This window comes from Ptychodera flava, chromosome 22, assembly GCF_041260155.1.
Source record: "Ptychodera flava strain L36383 chromosome 22, AS_Pfla_20210202, whole genome shotgun sequence".
Taxonomy (NCBI): domain Eukaryota; kingdom Metazoa; phylum Hemichordata; class Enteropneusta; family Ptychoderidae; genus Ptychodera; species Ptychodera flava.
In genome coordinates, this window is record NC_091949.1 from 2,885,740 (window position 1) to 2,902,482 (window position 16,743).

The 16,743-nt window shown below is 37.1% G+C and overlaps 1 protein-coding gene across 5 annotated transcripts in view; it reads left to right on the forward strand.

Moving 5' to 3' along the window:
• The window catches only part of LOC139122460 (ras-GEF domain-containing family member 1B-like), a 136,491-nt gene that overhangs the window by 97,498 nt on the left and 22,250 nt on the right, over positions 1-16,743 (forward strand). For all 5 annotated transcript variants that reach the window (XM_070687849.1, XM_070687852.1, XM_070687850.1 and 2 more), the window contains one exon: positions 12,712-12,849. In XM_070687849.1, coding sequence (XP_070543950.1) covers positions 12,712-12,849 — 138 coding nt within the window. The remainder of the gene's footprint in view (positions 1-12,711; positions 12,850-16,743) is intronic.

The window sequence follows — 16,743 nt, forward strand, 5'->3', positions numbered from 1 at the left end:
TTTAGCTTCTTTGCATTAGCTCTGTGTTGGTAAGTGCTCCATATTTCAAAATGAAGCTATCAAAAAATTGCATGTCAATTCTGTCTGAATTCTTTTTATGTGGTCTCAGGTTAGGCTGCTTGGAATAAAAATTAAAATAGCTTCAGTTCAGTGTGGAAAACCTACTGACGCGAAATTTGATACTACAGGATATGTTTATTTCCATCTGTGTTTTCCTCAGATATATCAAGACACATCTGCCCTGCCTATCTGCTTATCCTAGAATTCAATATCTTAATACTGAGAACAAAAGTTGCCACCCTTTGAAATCAGAGAATTTGTTCAGTTCATTTTTTAAGTGTTACTTATATCATAAACAGATGGAAAGCACCACACAGAATGCTGTCCTTCAGAAAGTTGGAAGTATCAAACAGCTACCGGTATATCCCGGGTCTAGATGTCCTGTTATTCCATGGCCACTGCCATGGCTATGATTGAGGTCCTGTAATCCTAGTAACATACAGTTTTGAGTGTCATCAAAATGTTTTCTTTTTTTATATCAAAAAATTGCATTGCACAATTGAACAAAATAACAATATATGGAGTAAAATAAACTTTCCACATAATATAACTTTCAGTCACACTAGCCTATTGATTTCACATTTTCACTGTCACGGTTGTGAATCAGTGCTAATGTTTGGTACTGGGTATGTTTTCCTGTGAGACTATAGTTTGCAATGTGAACTGTCACAAAGAGATACCACACTGTACTGGGTTGGCAAATTTGTACCAAGATGCCCAATATAATGTGTTTTCAGAAAGTTGTAGCATTGTTAGCCCCAGGCCATGATCTGTTTCCTGAGTTTGCTGCCAGACTAGTCTGCTTTAGCAAAGGTCATCAGTGATCCAACCTTTGTGTTTCCTGCTTCGAATCCTGAACAGATAAACGAATCAAAGGTTAATCACTTCAACCTGGGTTTTCTACTTGCTTTATATCTTCTGCGTTATTATAAATAAAAGCCCACTGAATTTACAAATTATGCTGAATATAATAAGGGTATACAGAAATGTTTGCATGGTCATCATTCCACACTGAGACTTTACTTTGACAACTGATTACTGCACATCAATCTAACTACTGTGGTTTTACAACTTATCCGGACACCAAACTTGCTAATTACCCAGCCAACTTTGCTGCCGATATTGAGACTTTGATCGGTAATTACCAAAGCACTTCGGTAATTCACCTCAAACTTGATACTCGATCTGGTTGCGTGAGTGCTCCATGTGGTACACAATGTGTATACAAAGTCACTGATTAGTATCATACTAGTGCCATAAACTAATTTGTGACCAGGGGTTGGCATTCCACTGAACAACATTCCTCAGTAAAACCAACATATGTACATGTGTGCTGTTCGTCCGTGTTACTTGTAAAACTCAACTATGGAGAGGTTAGGAGAGTATAATGGGTCGTTAGAGTTTGTGAAATTACTTTTCAGAGCAGAAAAACTATTACTAACGTTAAAACAAGGGGACATTGGAATTTCTGTTACAGCATTGTGAGGAAAATCATACATTATCCAGTTTATTTAATCCTATGACACTCCGTCTCCGTCACCTAAATAGAATATTCCCACTCCATGCATCCGCCATTGGTTTTCCTCTTCTAAAACCTGCAGTTTCATTCATTTGAAGCAATTATCCTTTCATCTGTGAAGAGTTTTTACCGGTGACTATTACAACTTTCACTGCCAGTTGTTGTTTTCATAAGATGCAGACCATTTGATACTGAGGTACACTGAGTTGCTTTTACGTGCAGGCATTGCAGATGCCACTTCTCAGTTCACACTGTGCTGTTGATCAGCAAAGTACAAGACGTCTTTGTTTCACTTTTTTTTTTATTAGTCCCCACGGACACCGTCGGGGGGGGGGGGGACTTATAGGTTTGGTCATGTCCGTGCGTCCGTCCGTGCGTCCGTGTGTGCGTGCGTGCGTGCGTATGTGCGTCCGTCCGTTCACGCAGATATCTCATAGACGCCTGGAGCGATTTTGTTCAAACTTGGTTCAAGGATAGTACCCTACCTCATACAGATGCACGTCGATTTGTTTCACAATGCGATCAAATTTGGCCATGTTAGAGGACTTTTTAGTTTTCACCTCCATAGACCCCCATGTATAAGGCAGACCATAGACTCCCATGTATAAGCACAGGCGACCCATAAAGTATTACTGAGATTTTCACACTAGTTTTCACCTCCATAGACCCCCATGTATAAGGCAGTCCATAGATTCCCATGTATAAGCACAGGCGACCCATAAAGTATTACTGAGATTTTCACACTGTTTTCTCTATCATTTTCTCTCCTTTCTTCATGCTCTTACTGATCGGAGTAAATAAAATAAATGGTTTATTAGTCCCCACGGACACCGTCTGGGGGGACTTATAGGTTTGGTCATGTCCGTGCGTCCGTCCGTGCGTCCGTCCGTCCGTGCGTCCGTCCGTTCACGCAGATATCTCAGAGACGCCTTGAGCGATTTCGTTCAAACTTGGTACAAGGATAGTACCATACCTCATACAGATGCACGTCGATTTGTTTCACAATGCGATCAAATTTGGCCGTGGTAGAGGACTTTTTAGTTTTCACCTCCATAGACTCCCATGTATAAGGCAGACCATAGACTCCCATGTATAAGGCAGACCATAGACTCCTATGTATAAGGCAGTCCATAGACTCCCATGTATAAGGCAGACCAAGACTCCCATGTATAAGGCAGTCCATAGACTCCCATGTATAAGGCAGTCCATAGACTCCCATGTATAAGGAAGTCCATAGACTCCCATGTATAAGGCAGTCCATAGACTCCCATCTATAAGGCAGTACATAGGCTCCCATGTATAAGGCCAAGATAAATAAAAATTTAGTTTCTCATCGTATTCATATTGCAAAAAGGATGCAGTGACACAGTTTTTAATCCCCACAGATAAAGTCCAGTGGGCTCATAGATTTGGTCATGTCAGTCCGTGAGTCCATCTGTTCACGCAGATATCTCAGACACTTTGACAAAATGTCATGTGACCTTGGTGACCTTTGACCTGGAATATACATATTTGTCCATAACTCAGTAACCACAAGTGGTAAACCTTTCATATATGGTATGATGGGACACCCTATGACGCCACATATTGTACCTCATTAATTATGTGCATATCTAATTTTGAGCGAGCCAATAGAGCTAGAGGTCTGATTTTTGGTATATATGGATAACTTAGCAATACAATTTTTTTGACAAAATGTCACGTGACCTTGGTGACCTTTAACCTCAAATATACATATTTGTCCATAACTCAGTAATCACTAATGCTACACCCTTCATATTTGGTGTGATGGGGACACCTTATGACACCACATATTGTACCTCATTAATTATGTGCATATCTAATTTTGAGCGAGCCAATAGAGCCAGAGGTCTGATTTTTGGTATGTAGGGATAACTTTTTCTACACTTTACACCACCATCCACACAACAAGCTTAAAACTAGGTTGTCATCATTGGTTAAGCAGGCCTTCTTTTACAAGAATGGCAGTCGTAGGTATGATTACATTGTCATCAAACACAATTCAGGCTATTTTAGTAACAACAGTGATGCCAAATGCAAATACACTGATACGGAAGTAATTAAGATGCTACACTTCCTAATTGACAACATATATGTCTCATTTGCCGGTATGACATTCAGGCAAACTATAGGCATTCCTATGGGTACAAACTGTGCACCACTTCTTGCTGATTTATTTTGTATTCATATGAAGCTGAGTTCATGCAGACTCTTCATAGTTCAGGATCTAAAAGAGTTGCAAAGTCCTTAATAATACCTATAGATATATTGATGATCTCATCAGTTTGAACAATCCTGGAATTTCTAATTACCTCCATCACATATATCCAGATGAATTAGAAATTAAAGAAACAACGGAGAGCATGAACTCAGCATCGTATCTTGATCTATTTATTGAAATTAGACACAATGCAATACACACCAAGTTGTATGATAAAAGGGATGATTTTAATTTTGAAATCATTAACTTTCCCTACTTGACCAGTAATATTCCGTCGAGTCCAGCTTATGGTGTGTACATTTCACAACTACTGAGATACTGTAGAGCTTGTGATTCATATGGAGATTTTCAAGAGAGACACAGCTTATTAGTCTTAAAGCTGGTGAGACAAGGATTTCACAAAGTAGGTTGGTTAGATCTTTTAAAAAGTTCTATGGTAGATATGGATATCTTATATCTAAATATGGCAAATCTGTCACTCAGATGATGAAAGACAGTATTCCCGACTTTGACTCAGAACAGTAATTTGGCAGATAGCTGAATTACCGTACAATAACTTTGTCACACTAGTTCAATCTTGACGGGTGTAGCATGCTAGCAGGGTACGCTTACCCATTCCGGACACCTGGTACCACCACTTATATAGTGGTTCAAGATTGTACTACCGATTTTGTCAGTGATCTTATGTTTCTTTGTGTGTTTGTTTTTACTGTTTATTGGACCTGGTAATTTATTTGCCTTGAATGATAATGATTGCTGGAATCGATTTGATGTCATATTACCATTACAATTTTTTTGACAAAATGTCAAGTGATCTCAATGACCTTTGACCTCAAATATACATATTTGTGCATAACTCAGTAACCACAAGTGCTACACTCTTCATATTTGGTATGATGGGACACCTTATGACGCCACATATTGTACCTCGTTAATTATGCGCATATGTAATTTTGAGCGAGCCAAAAGAGCTAGAGGTCTGATTTTTGGTATATAGGGATAACTTAGCAATACAATTATTTTGAAAAAATGTAATGTGACCTCAATGACCTTTGACCTCAAATATACATATTTGTCCAAAACTCAGTAACCACAAATGCTACACCCTTCATATTTGGTATGATGGGACAACTTATGACGCCACATATTGTACCTCATTAATTATGCACATATCTAATTTTGAGTGAGCGAATAGAGCTAGAGGTCTGATTTTTGGTATATAGGCATAACTTAGCAATACAATTTTTTTGACAAAATGTCACGTGACCTTGGTGACCTTTGACCTCAAATATACATATTTGTCCATAACTCAGTAACCACAAGTGCTACACCCTTCATATATGGTATGATGGGACACCTTATGACGCCACATATTGTTCCTCATTAATTATGTGCATATCTAATTTTGAGCGAGCCAATAGAGCTAGAGGTCTGATTTTTGGTATGTGTAGGGATAACTTAGCAATGCAATTTTTTGACAAAATGTCACGTGACCTCGGTGACCTTTGACCCCAAATATACATATTTGTCCATAACTCAGGAACCACAAGTGCTACACCCTTCACATTTGGTATGATGGGACACCTTATGACGCCACATATTGTACCTGATTCATTATGTGCATATCTAATTTTGAACAAGCCAATAGAGGTAAATGTATGATTTTTAGTATATAGGGATAGACTATAGGATAGAAATTTTTTGACAAAATGTCATGTGACCTCGATACCTTTTACCTAAAATACACGATTATGTCAATAAATAAGTAACCACAAGTGCTATGTCCTTTATATTTAGTAGGATGGGAGACCTTATGACAACCTATGACAACACATGCTTTACCTCGTTAATTATGCCCATATATAATTGTGGGCAAGCCAATAGAGCTAGAGGTCTGAATTTGGCATATATGGATTAATTAGCAATACAATGTTTTTTTTTCAAAATGTCACGTGACCTTGATGACCTTAGACCTTGAATATGCATATATATGCATAACTCAGTAATCACAAGTTCTTTACGCTTCAATTTTGATAGGATATTAGACCTTAAGATGTCACATCTTGTACCTCATTTATTATGCACATATGTATTTCTTGGCTGGCCAATACAGCTAGAGGTTTGATCTTTTTTCCCGATTTAGAACCAGAACTTAGACATGCCTCTTGTTTCAAATTGGGAACAATGACATAGACCTATGTGTCCATAGATCTGAACATATACACTTTAGTGATACTTCTTAATGACCTCATTTCCCTGCCCCCTCAAGACTAATACTCCTATTACAAGTGGGGACTATGTCATTGTCAATGACTTGTTTCAAGATATGATTCATGTGAAACTTTTACCAAATGTCACTGATGGGATTGTGTTTTCAATTTCATCTGATGCAGGGATATGAAATACTGTGTCAGTTTAGCTCGGAATCGTTTTGCTGCCTTTTTGGCAATGGTTGTATATCAGCATAAATGTGATCGAGGAATGCCCGTTCATGTAGAGAGATTGAAAATCTTTTCTGTATTCTAGCTTCCTTTACAATTTCTTCGGGTGTAAGTCGATTTAGGAAAGAGATCGAAAGTTTGAGTGGTGTTCAATAATTGTGCCTAAATCAGCACGAATTGAGCGGAAAAAAGTATATTTAAGTAGGACTGTTCAATCAGGCATCATGTCCATTGAAGTTACAGAAATCTTTTTGGTGCAGTGGGCAGGTTTACTGCAATGCAACTTGTATTTGTCCTGTGCCATTTTCATCACTTTTTTCAGCAATTTTTAGCTCCCATAGCCATATGTATATATGGCAATGGAAGCTATTCTTATAGGCTAGGGAAATGTCTGTATGTATGTATGTCTGTATGTCTGTGTGTCTGTATGTCTGTATGTCTGTATGTCTGTATGTCTGTCCGTCAACATCAAAAACTCCAAAACCGCTGTACATTTCATCTTGATATTTGGTTTGTACATGGATGATGGGCTGTAGATGAGATTTTGTTCAAATGAAGTTGTCATTGCCAAAAATATGCAAACTAAGTGAAAAAATGTAAAAACAGCCAAATTGAAAAAACTCAATAACCACTGAGCAGATTACATGAAAAATTGGCATGTAAGTACTTTGGGCTGACATGAAATGATTGTGCACATCTTGGGTCAGTATCTTGGACTTGCTATTTTTCATGAATTTTTTTGTAATTTTCTCCCATTTTTGGTCAAAAAATCTTCTTCTCTGAAACCACAAGTCCGATTGATTTGAAACTTGGTATGGAAGTGCATAGGAATGACCTTTGCCAAATTTGCATATTTTTAGTTTACACGTCCATAGACTCCCATGTATTAGGCAGATCTCCATAGACTCCCATGTATAAGGCCACGAAAAATAAAAATTTAGTTTCTCATCGTATTCATATTGCAAAAAGGATGCTGTGACACAATTTTTAGTCCCCATGGATGAAGTCCAGTGGGCTTATAGATTGGGTCATGTCCGTCTGTTCGTCCATCCGTGAGTCCATCCGTTCACGCAGACATCTCGGATATTTTGACAAATGACATGTGACAAAATGTCATGTGACCTTGATGACCTTTGATCTCAAATATACGTATTTGTCCATAACTCAGTAACCACAAGTGCTACAGCCTTCATGTATGGTATGATGGGACACCTTATGACGCCATATATTGTACCTCATTAATTATGTGCATATCTAATTTTGAGCGAGCCAATAGAGCTAGCGGTCTGATTTTTGGTATATAGGGATAACTTAGCAATACAATTTTTTTGACAAAATGTCACGTGACCTCGGTGACCTTTGACCTCGAATATACATATTTGTCCATAACTCAGTAACCACAAGTGCTACAGCCTTCATGTATGGTATGATGGGACACCTTATGACGCCATATATTGTACCTCATTAATTATGTGCATATCTAATTTGAGCGAGCCAATAGAGCTAGCGGTCTGATTTTTGGTATATAGGGATAACTTAGCAATACAATTTTTTTGACAAAATGTCACGTGACCTCGGTGACCTTTGACCTCGAATATACATATTTGTCCATAACTCAGTAACCACAAGTGCTACAGCCTTCATGTATGGTATGATGGGACACCTTATGACGCCATATATTGTACCTCATTAATTATGTGCATATCTAATTTTGAGCGAGCCAATAGAGCTAGCGGTCTGATTTTTGGTATATAGGGATAACTTAGCAAAACAATTTTTTTGACAAAATGTCACGTGACGTTGGTGACCTTTGACCTCAGATATACATATTTGTCCATAACTCAGTAACCACAAGTGCTACACCCTTCATGTATGGTATGATGGGACACCTTATGACGCCACATATTGTACTTCATTTATTATGCACATATCTAATTTTGAGCGAGCCAAGAGAGCTAGAGGTCTGATTTTTGGTATATAGGGATAACTTAGCAATACAATTCTTTTGAAAAAATGTAATGTGACCTCAATGACCTTTGACCTCAAATATACATATTTGTCCAAAACTCAGTAACCACAAATGCTACACCCTTCATGTATGGTATGATGGGACACCTTATGACGCCACATATTGTACCTCATTTATTCTGCGCATATCTAATTTTGAGCGAGCCAAGAGAGCTAGAGGTCTGATTTTCGGTATATAGGGATAACTTAGCAATACAATTTTTTTGACAAAATGTCACATGACCTCGGTGACCTTTGACCTCAAATATACATATTTGTCCATAACTCAGTAACCACAAGTGCTACACCCTTCATGTATGGTATGATGGGACACCTTATGACGCCACATATTGTACTTCATTAATTATGTGCATATCTAATTTTGAGCGAGCCAATAGAGCTAGAGGTCTGATTTTTGGTATATAGGGATAACTTAGCAATACAATTTTTTTGACAAAATGTCACGTGACCTCGGTGACCATTGACCTCAAATATACATATTTGTCCATAACTCAGTAACCACAAGTGCTACACCCTTCATATTTGGTATGATGGGACATCATATGACACCACATACTGTACCTCAACAATTATGCACATATCTCATTCTGAGCAAGCCAATAGAGCTGGATGTCTGATTTTTGGTATATAGGGATAACTATAGGAGAGAAATTTTTTGACAAAATGGCATGTGACCTCGATGACCTTTTACCTAAAATATATGTTTATGTCAATAAATAAGTAACCACAAGTGCTATGTCCTTTTTATTTAGTAGGATGGGAGACCTTATGACAACACACGCTTTACCTCATTAATTATGTACACATCTAATTCTGGGCAAGCGAATAGAGCTAGAGATCTGATTTTTGGCATATAGGGATAAATTAGCAATGTAATTTTTTTTTTCAAAATGTCATGTGACCTCGATGACCTTTGACCTTGATTATACATATATATGCATATCTCAGTAACCACAAGTTCTATACCCTCCAATTTTGATAGGATATTAGACCTTAAGATGTCACATCTTGTACGTCATTTATAATGCGCATATGTATTTCTTGGCTGGCCAATACTGCTAGAGGTCTGATCTTTTTTCCCAATTTAGAACCATAACTTAGACATGCCTCATGTGTTTCAAATTGGGAACAACGACATAGACCTATGTGCCCATAGATCTCAACATATACACTCCAGTGATACTTCTTAATGAACACATTTCCCCGCCCCATCAAGACTAATACTCCTATTACAAGTGGGGACTATGTCATTGTAAATGACTTGTTGAGTTAATTGTTGTATCACAGTATTCGATATATCTAATTCTGTATTTTTTCCATTTTATATTCTGAATAAATACATTAAACATATTTCACTGTCACCAGTACATTACATTTAAGTATTTTCACTTCATGCACTTTATCCCTTTCACACATGTTCAAATATCTGACCAGAGAACAAACACTAAATAGTCCAGGATGGGAGCTACAGTGTCATTGACGCTATTTTTTGTATGGGTACACTGTTGAAAACTTTGAGTGCAAACTCATGTCTCAAATTGGTTTATGCTATCACAGGGAATTCAGTAATCTTGTTGTTGTTGTTGTTGTTATTGTTGTTGTTGTTGTTGTTGTTGTTGTTGATGGTGATGATGATGACAATAATAAAAAATATTTAAAAAAATGTGTCATTCCTTGCTGTTGTTTGTCGATGTTGTAGATAATTGTAAAAGAAAACTGTAATCGTGACCAAAAAACGACGTAGGTCGCCCAACGTCACTCCCGTCCTATGTTTTTTAATATTTTTTATTATCGTCATTATCACCATCAACAACAATAACAACAACAACAACAACAACAACAACAACAACAACAAGATTACTGAATTCCCTGTGATGCTATCACTGTATGCACTGAGATGTCGGCGTCTGTGTTTACACTTTGCCACCCATGGAGTTACTGCAGCCAGATCAAGTATCAAGTTTAGGTGAATTACCAAAGTGCTTTGGTAATTACTGATCAAAGTCTCAATATCATCAGCCAAGTTGCTGGGTAATTAGCAAGTTTGGTGTCCGGATAAGTCGTAAAACCACAGTAAGACTGGACTTTGATAAAAGTGATTTACTGCACATCAACCGCAGGTCAGGTTATTTAAGGGGCAGTGTCTAACATCTTCATATTATTGTATCAGGACATCTAAGGGACAGTGTCTAACATCTTCACATTATTGTGTCAGGTTATCTAAGGAGCAGTATCTAACATCTTCACATTATTGTGTCAGGTTATCTAAGGGGCAGTGTCTAACATCTTCACAGCATTGTGTCAGGTTATCTAAGGGGCAGTGTCTAACATCTTCACATTATTGTGTCAGGTTATCTAAGGGGCAGTGTCTAACATCTTCACATTATTGTGTCAGGTTATCTAAGGGGCAGTGTCTTACATCTTCACATTATTGTGTCAGGACATCTAAGGGACAGTGTCTAACATCTTCACATTATTGTGTCAGGTTATCTAAGGGACAGTGTCTAACATCTTCACATTATTGTGTCAGGTTATCTAAGGGGCAGTGTCTTACATCTTCACATTATTGTGTCAGGTTATCTAAGGGGCAGTGTCTAACATCTTCACATTATTGTGTCAGGTTATCTAAGGGGCAGTGTCTAACATCTTCACATTATTGTGTCAGGACATCTAAGGGACAGTGTCTAACATCTTCACATTGTGTCAGGTTATCTAAGGGACAGTGCATAACATCTTCACATTATTGTGTCAGGTTATCTAAGGGGCAGTGTCTTACATCTTCACATTATTGTGTCAGGTTATCTAAGGGACAGTGTCTAACATCTTCACATTATTGTGTCAGGTTATCTAAGGAGCAGTGTCTAACATCTTCACATTATTGTGTCAGGTTATCTAAGGGGCAGTGTCTAACATCTTCACATTATTGTGTCAGGTTATCTAAGGGACAGTGTCGAACATCTTCACATTATTGTGTCAGGTTATCTAAGGGGCAGTGTCTAACATCTTCACATTATTGTGTCAGGTTATCTAAGGGGCAGTGTCTAACATCTTCACATTATTGTGTCAGGAAATCTAAGGGACAGTGTCTAACATCTTCACATTATTGTGTCAGGTTATCTAACAGACAGTGTCTAACATCTTCACATTATTGTGTCAGGTTATCTAAGGGACAGTGTCTTACATCTTCACATTATTGTGTCAGGTTATCTAAGGGGCAGTGTCTAACATCTTCACATTATTGTGTCAGGTTATCTAAGGGACAGTGTCTTACATCTTCACATTATTGTGTCAGGTTATCTAAGGGGCAGTGTCTAACATCTCCATATGGCACTTTCATTGTCACCTTTGAGTTACTTTTGAGATTGCTATTCTGCCATTGTGTTTGTACTCATAACCAATGTCTAAATGATTTTCACATATAGTTACTACCCTGTAAATATCTTGCTTGTAGCTTGCTGTAAATACAATATCTTGAATTGTTGAAAATATATGACAGGAAATATTAGCCAGCTATCATGTATCTCATCACTTGTCTCTTTGCTGAGATCAGTGATATGCAAGTTTGACGTGTTCAGCTTAAGATCCTTGTGAACTTGTTTACAATGAGCATTGATCACAATGTATTTGCCCCAGACCATAGTGGTTCAAAAGATTAACAATGGATATAGTAAGACTAGCCAGAACATGTGTGTTGCTATAGTAACGAGTCTCCCTGCAAGTACAGATAGTAAGGTGTCTTTTTTATGCATGCATGAAAATAAAAGACTATTATTTTTACCTTCATCACTTTGATACTGTTCAATTTGTTGCTAGATATTAGTTCATTAGAAACTCTTGTCATTTTTCCACCAATATCATATGTCAAACAAAATCACAATTTGTGTTTGCATAAGTAAACTCCAGCTGACACCATCAAAGCTATTTATCTGTTGTATGCAGACGATCATTTTACCAATCAAAGCTTTGTGTTATCCCATGCTATTTTTCATCCATTCTTCCACATATTCTCATATGTGGCATTAATTGTGATTTCAAACTTCTATATACGGTGAGGTGTTTCTATCTTATTACACACAGTAACAGAACTAACAGAACTACAGGAGAAATTGTTTCTTACTCAAAGACAAATTTTCACAAGAAATGACAGTCACCTGATATATAGAAATATTATCAATAGTATGTTGAATTGATAGTTAAATATTATGCAAATACATGCAATGAAATGATTTATTATTGTGAAAACTACATCCATTTGTCAGACAATTGCCTGTGAATGACAACCTACCAACCTGTTACTTTAGATAATGACTTTGTCAATTTACATCATAAGAGGCTATACAATCAAAGCTATTTCATATCTAGCCATACCAAAGCCATTAACTGTGGTCTGACAACATTACTCTCTGTGTTTTGATTTTCAGAGAAGCCTTCCGCAGACATCCAACCTGGCCACAATGTTTGCCTACCATCACCATGGTAGAGAAATGGTCAACGGCCATGTTGGAATCAATAGAGGAATTGTTAATGACTGTGAAGATGAAAGACTGATTGATAACAATGTGAGTTCTATTCAACTTAATTTGTCAATTCACTGTCTCTTTCTACTATCTACGACACCTTGATATTTCTTTGTGGCCTTGGTATTTGAACACTTTGATACTCTACAATTGTGAATTCCTTTATGACAGTTCATGACTATCAATACTATAACAATTTAATGAAAACAATCCAAGTGAAATTATACTTCCAAGTTTTTATAGCAAAACTGTGGAATGGTCTGTTTTTATCAACCTCATTCCATATTGATATTTCTCTGTCTTACTGAATTCCTCATTCAAGCCAACTTCTTTCTCCTAAAAAGTCCTTCATTAAATTGATTAGGTCTTCAAAATAACACTTGAACAACACTTAAATAACACTTGAATAACACTTAAATTGATTAGGTCTTCAATATACGTATACTATAGGGTTATTCACAAAATACGGCCCTGTATGGACTTGGGCTCAGTGAGTGACGTATTGGACGAGCGGAAGGCAAGTCCAATACGTCACTCACTGAGCCCGAGTCCATACAGGGCCGTATTTTGTGTATAACCCTATTATTATACACCTCCCTCCATTAATCGTCCGTATAAAGTAATTCTATGGTAAATTTTGAGGGATGCGGCACACGCGATATGAGTGGAACGTGCACGATTGTTGAAATAAAATTGCTACAAACCCCAAACAGGCGCATCGCGCGTCTCCCGTATTCGGGACTCCGCGTACTATACAAAATACGGAAAGTTATTGGACGGTCAAACTCCCATAGGTTACGGCAGTAGGTGTATAATAATGACCAATATGTATCTTCTTTCCTATTGTATATGGCAATTACTGGTCATGGATTCTTCAAGAACTGTGACGTTTGGTCCTTAAAAGACATATTTCTCTTTACATCGACTTTGTTTTAAATCTGATGCTTTCATGGAAACTTAAATTTAATCGCCCATAAAAGCTTTCAAAGAGAGATTGTTAAAATGCCATTGCATCCAACAGGGGTCAACCATTCCCATCTATCCAACACATTCTGAAAATGTGTCTAGATTGCACCAGCGCCCTCTATCAGAAGAGAGCATGCATCACATTGTGAGATACATCTCGTTCATCAAATTGTTACTCTGATCATCTCTTCCTAAAATTCACCTCTCGTTTCTGAAGAAGTAAAGGTACTTCATATCTTTCAGTACAGTATAAGATTGAAAGTTTGATATTTGGAATAAAGCATGACCTTTGAGCATTAATTGATTAATTGTGAGTTGAACAGTCTACTGTCTTGTCCAAACTCCTTTGTCTTACATCCAGATTTTGTACAGATTATCATAGTAATTCTGGTTTCATTGCACAGTAAATGTTACCAGAAATAGTGTTCGTAACCAAAGATGGTATAATGAGAATGCTAAGTGCTACAAAGTGTATTTTGTGTAATTTGAAATTCCTAGGGTAGTTACTATCAGTTTGATTGTTAATGCCAATGATATGATGTTGTTGTATGTGCTGATAAATCTGTTTGCATATTGGGTTAAAATAATATACACTGACATTTGCAGCACATGTTATGACACAAGTATAAGCAGTCATGTGTCATTATCAGTAATGTGATTGTTATGTCAACGAACAGTGGGAATTTTTATGTGGTTTTGTTCACAAAGATCTTCGTTTTCAAGTCTTGCACCTTTTAAATTTATGTATTTTAATGCCAAACATAGACAGAATTTATTGTTTACATTAGTGCCAGGCGTATGGTTAGTTCATTGTTGACATCTCAGAACAGAATATGTGAGTTGTTCTGCAGCATTCGTCAAATACCCTATACTATGCTTTATAAAAATAAATCAATATTTTAGAATTAATAGCACCAAAAAATATGAACTAATTGTACACACAGGATTTGCTGGGTAAGAAAATGATGATTTCCTCTTTAACCTAGCAAATGTAACATGGTTACAAGTGAAGGTAGAGTTGACTTGAAGTGACCTAGACTTCAACAAAGAAAGCTTTCCGGTAACTTCAGTCCATTATCATGACTGACTCATACCCAGTTAGTCTGAAAAATAGCTCTTTTCATTAGGATATTGTAATATGGTTTTGTTATTAATTATGTAATGGTGAACACGATCAGTTATTCTTTATGAAGAGGTAAGAGAAATGCAGGATAGATGTGGCATCATTAGTGTGTACATGGTGATAGAGGGACCATGGTGTGTGTAGGGACTGTGACTAAGGTCATTTCATGAGTTACATTTGCTTATGTTAATATTACTGTTATGCTAATGAGGCATTATCAAAGACTGACTAGTTAACCTTTGTGATTAGTTCAAGTTGGCTGTGTCAATTTTAAACTGTAGGGGTGCCTAGGTGTGTAGAGTCTTATGGAAATGCAGATTTCATGTCAACAACTCATCTGTTTTGGATTAATTACTGTCTGTGTTGTAGGCATTGAGTCCACTCCATGACAAGAATTTCAATGAAGTTTCAATGGTATTGTTTAGTGTGCTATCAATGGAACATATTGTCCAGGGCTGCATTGTGTGTCAATGGCTGTTGAAAAGCCTCCGTTACTGCCAGGATTGTTATTCATTCCACGCATGACAAAAAAAACGTACCCCTAAGTTGACTCACACATTGCATGGTTTTTCCTTGAGGACAACGGGTTGTCACTGACACCTGGGGTGTGGTGAGTGTTGCTGCTGCTTCACACAACTCATAGTATGGAGGTCCTCCATGCTCCACGATCAATTCGACCAGGCTTTTCAGGATACAGAATTGAGCATTACCGACCCAGATCTGTATGCTTCGATTATAAAAGGGCAGATGTGAGTATTAAAACAGAACAGAGTTAGTGTTTTGAAAAGATATGTGATCAATCTGCATTGCTGCTCTTCTATTTAGTGTTTTCTTTCTGTATCAAACGGTGAGGCTATTTTAATAACGGCACAATTTCAATTTTCTTTCTAGCCAATATTTTTATAACTACATTTTGTTCACTTTTGGAGAATCCTCAAACAAAGCAGGAGTTATGTGAATCAAGTCAAACCAGAGCATAGTATAAACAGCACATGGCGACAGCATATGATATTGGTGTTAACAGGTGTTTGGTATTTTGGGATATGTTTCTCTCATTGATTCAGTGATTATGAAAACATTCTTGAAATTATTCAATTGCACATTTTCATGCAATATGTCTATTATGAAAACAGAGACATTAAACCCTGTAACAAAAGTAGATACCTCTGTAAAAACTCTTGGTAATGTAGTGTTTTTTGTTCCCATTTTGTATACTATGTAGGTTGCCACTAGTTAAAATGGCGGTATATGTTTTCTTCTTCCCTTTACAAACAGTGGTTTGTTTGTCAGTCGCTGAAGTTGCATTTATGCATGCATCTGCAAAGCCTCTCTGATAGTAACTGGGTCCATTATCAGATAATCTAGCAAGTACTAGAAACTTCAGATATCTAGTTTCATTTCTCAGATGCTCTTGATATTTAGCTTGCAACAGAATCTAATGTATCAGTACCATCCAAAGCAGAATGTGTATAGTCTTATCGTTACTCTGGTACTTAAAATCTGACCATAGATCCAAAAATGAACAGTGAACATTCCACTGAATGGGTCTCTATCAGATAGGATCTTACACACCTAATCTTCCTGTAGCCATTGAATTGACCCACAAAATCACATGGAAAATATTGATTATGTTAATTGGGAACACTAGCAATATACATTCCAATCCATTGAGAAGTACTTGTAGATTACTAAAGCATTAAATGCTAGACATGTCAATCTTTTGTTCTTCTTCTACAAGTTTTTGGTGATTTTGATTATTCTTACCACTTTAAGGCAGCTTATCATAAACATAATAGAAGATATCGAAGCAATTTGGTAATATCTTGAAGAAAAACTGGTCATAGAGA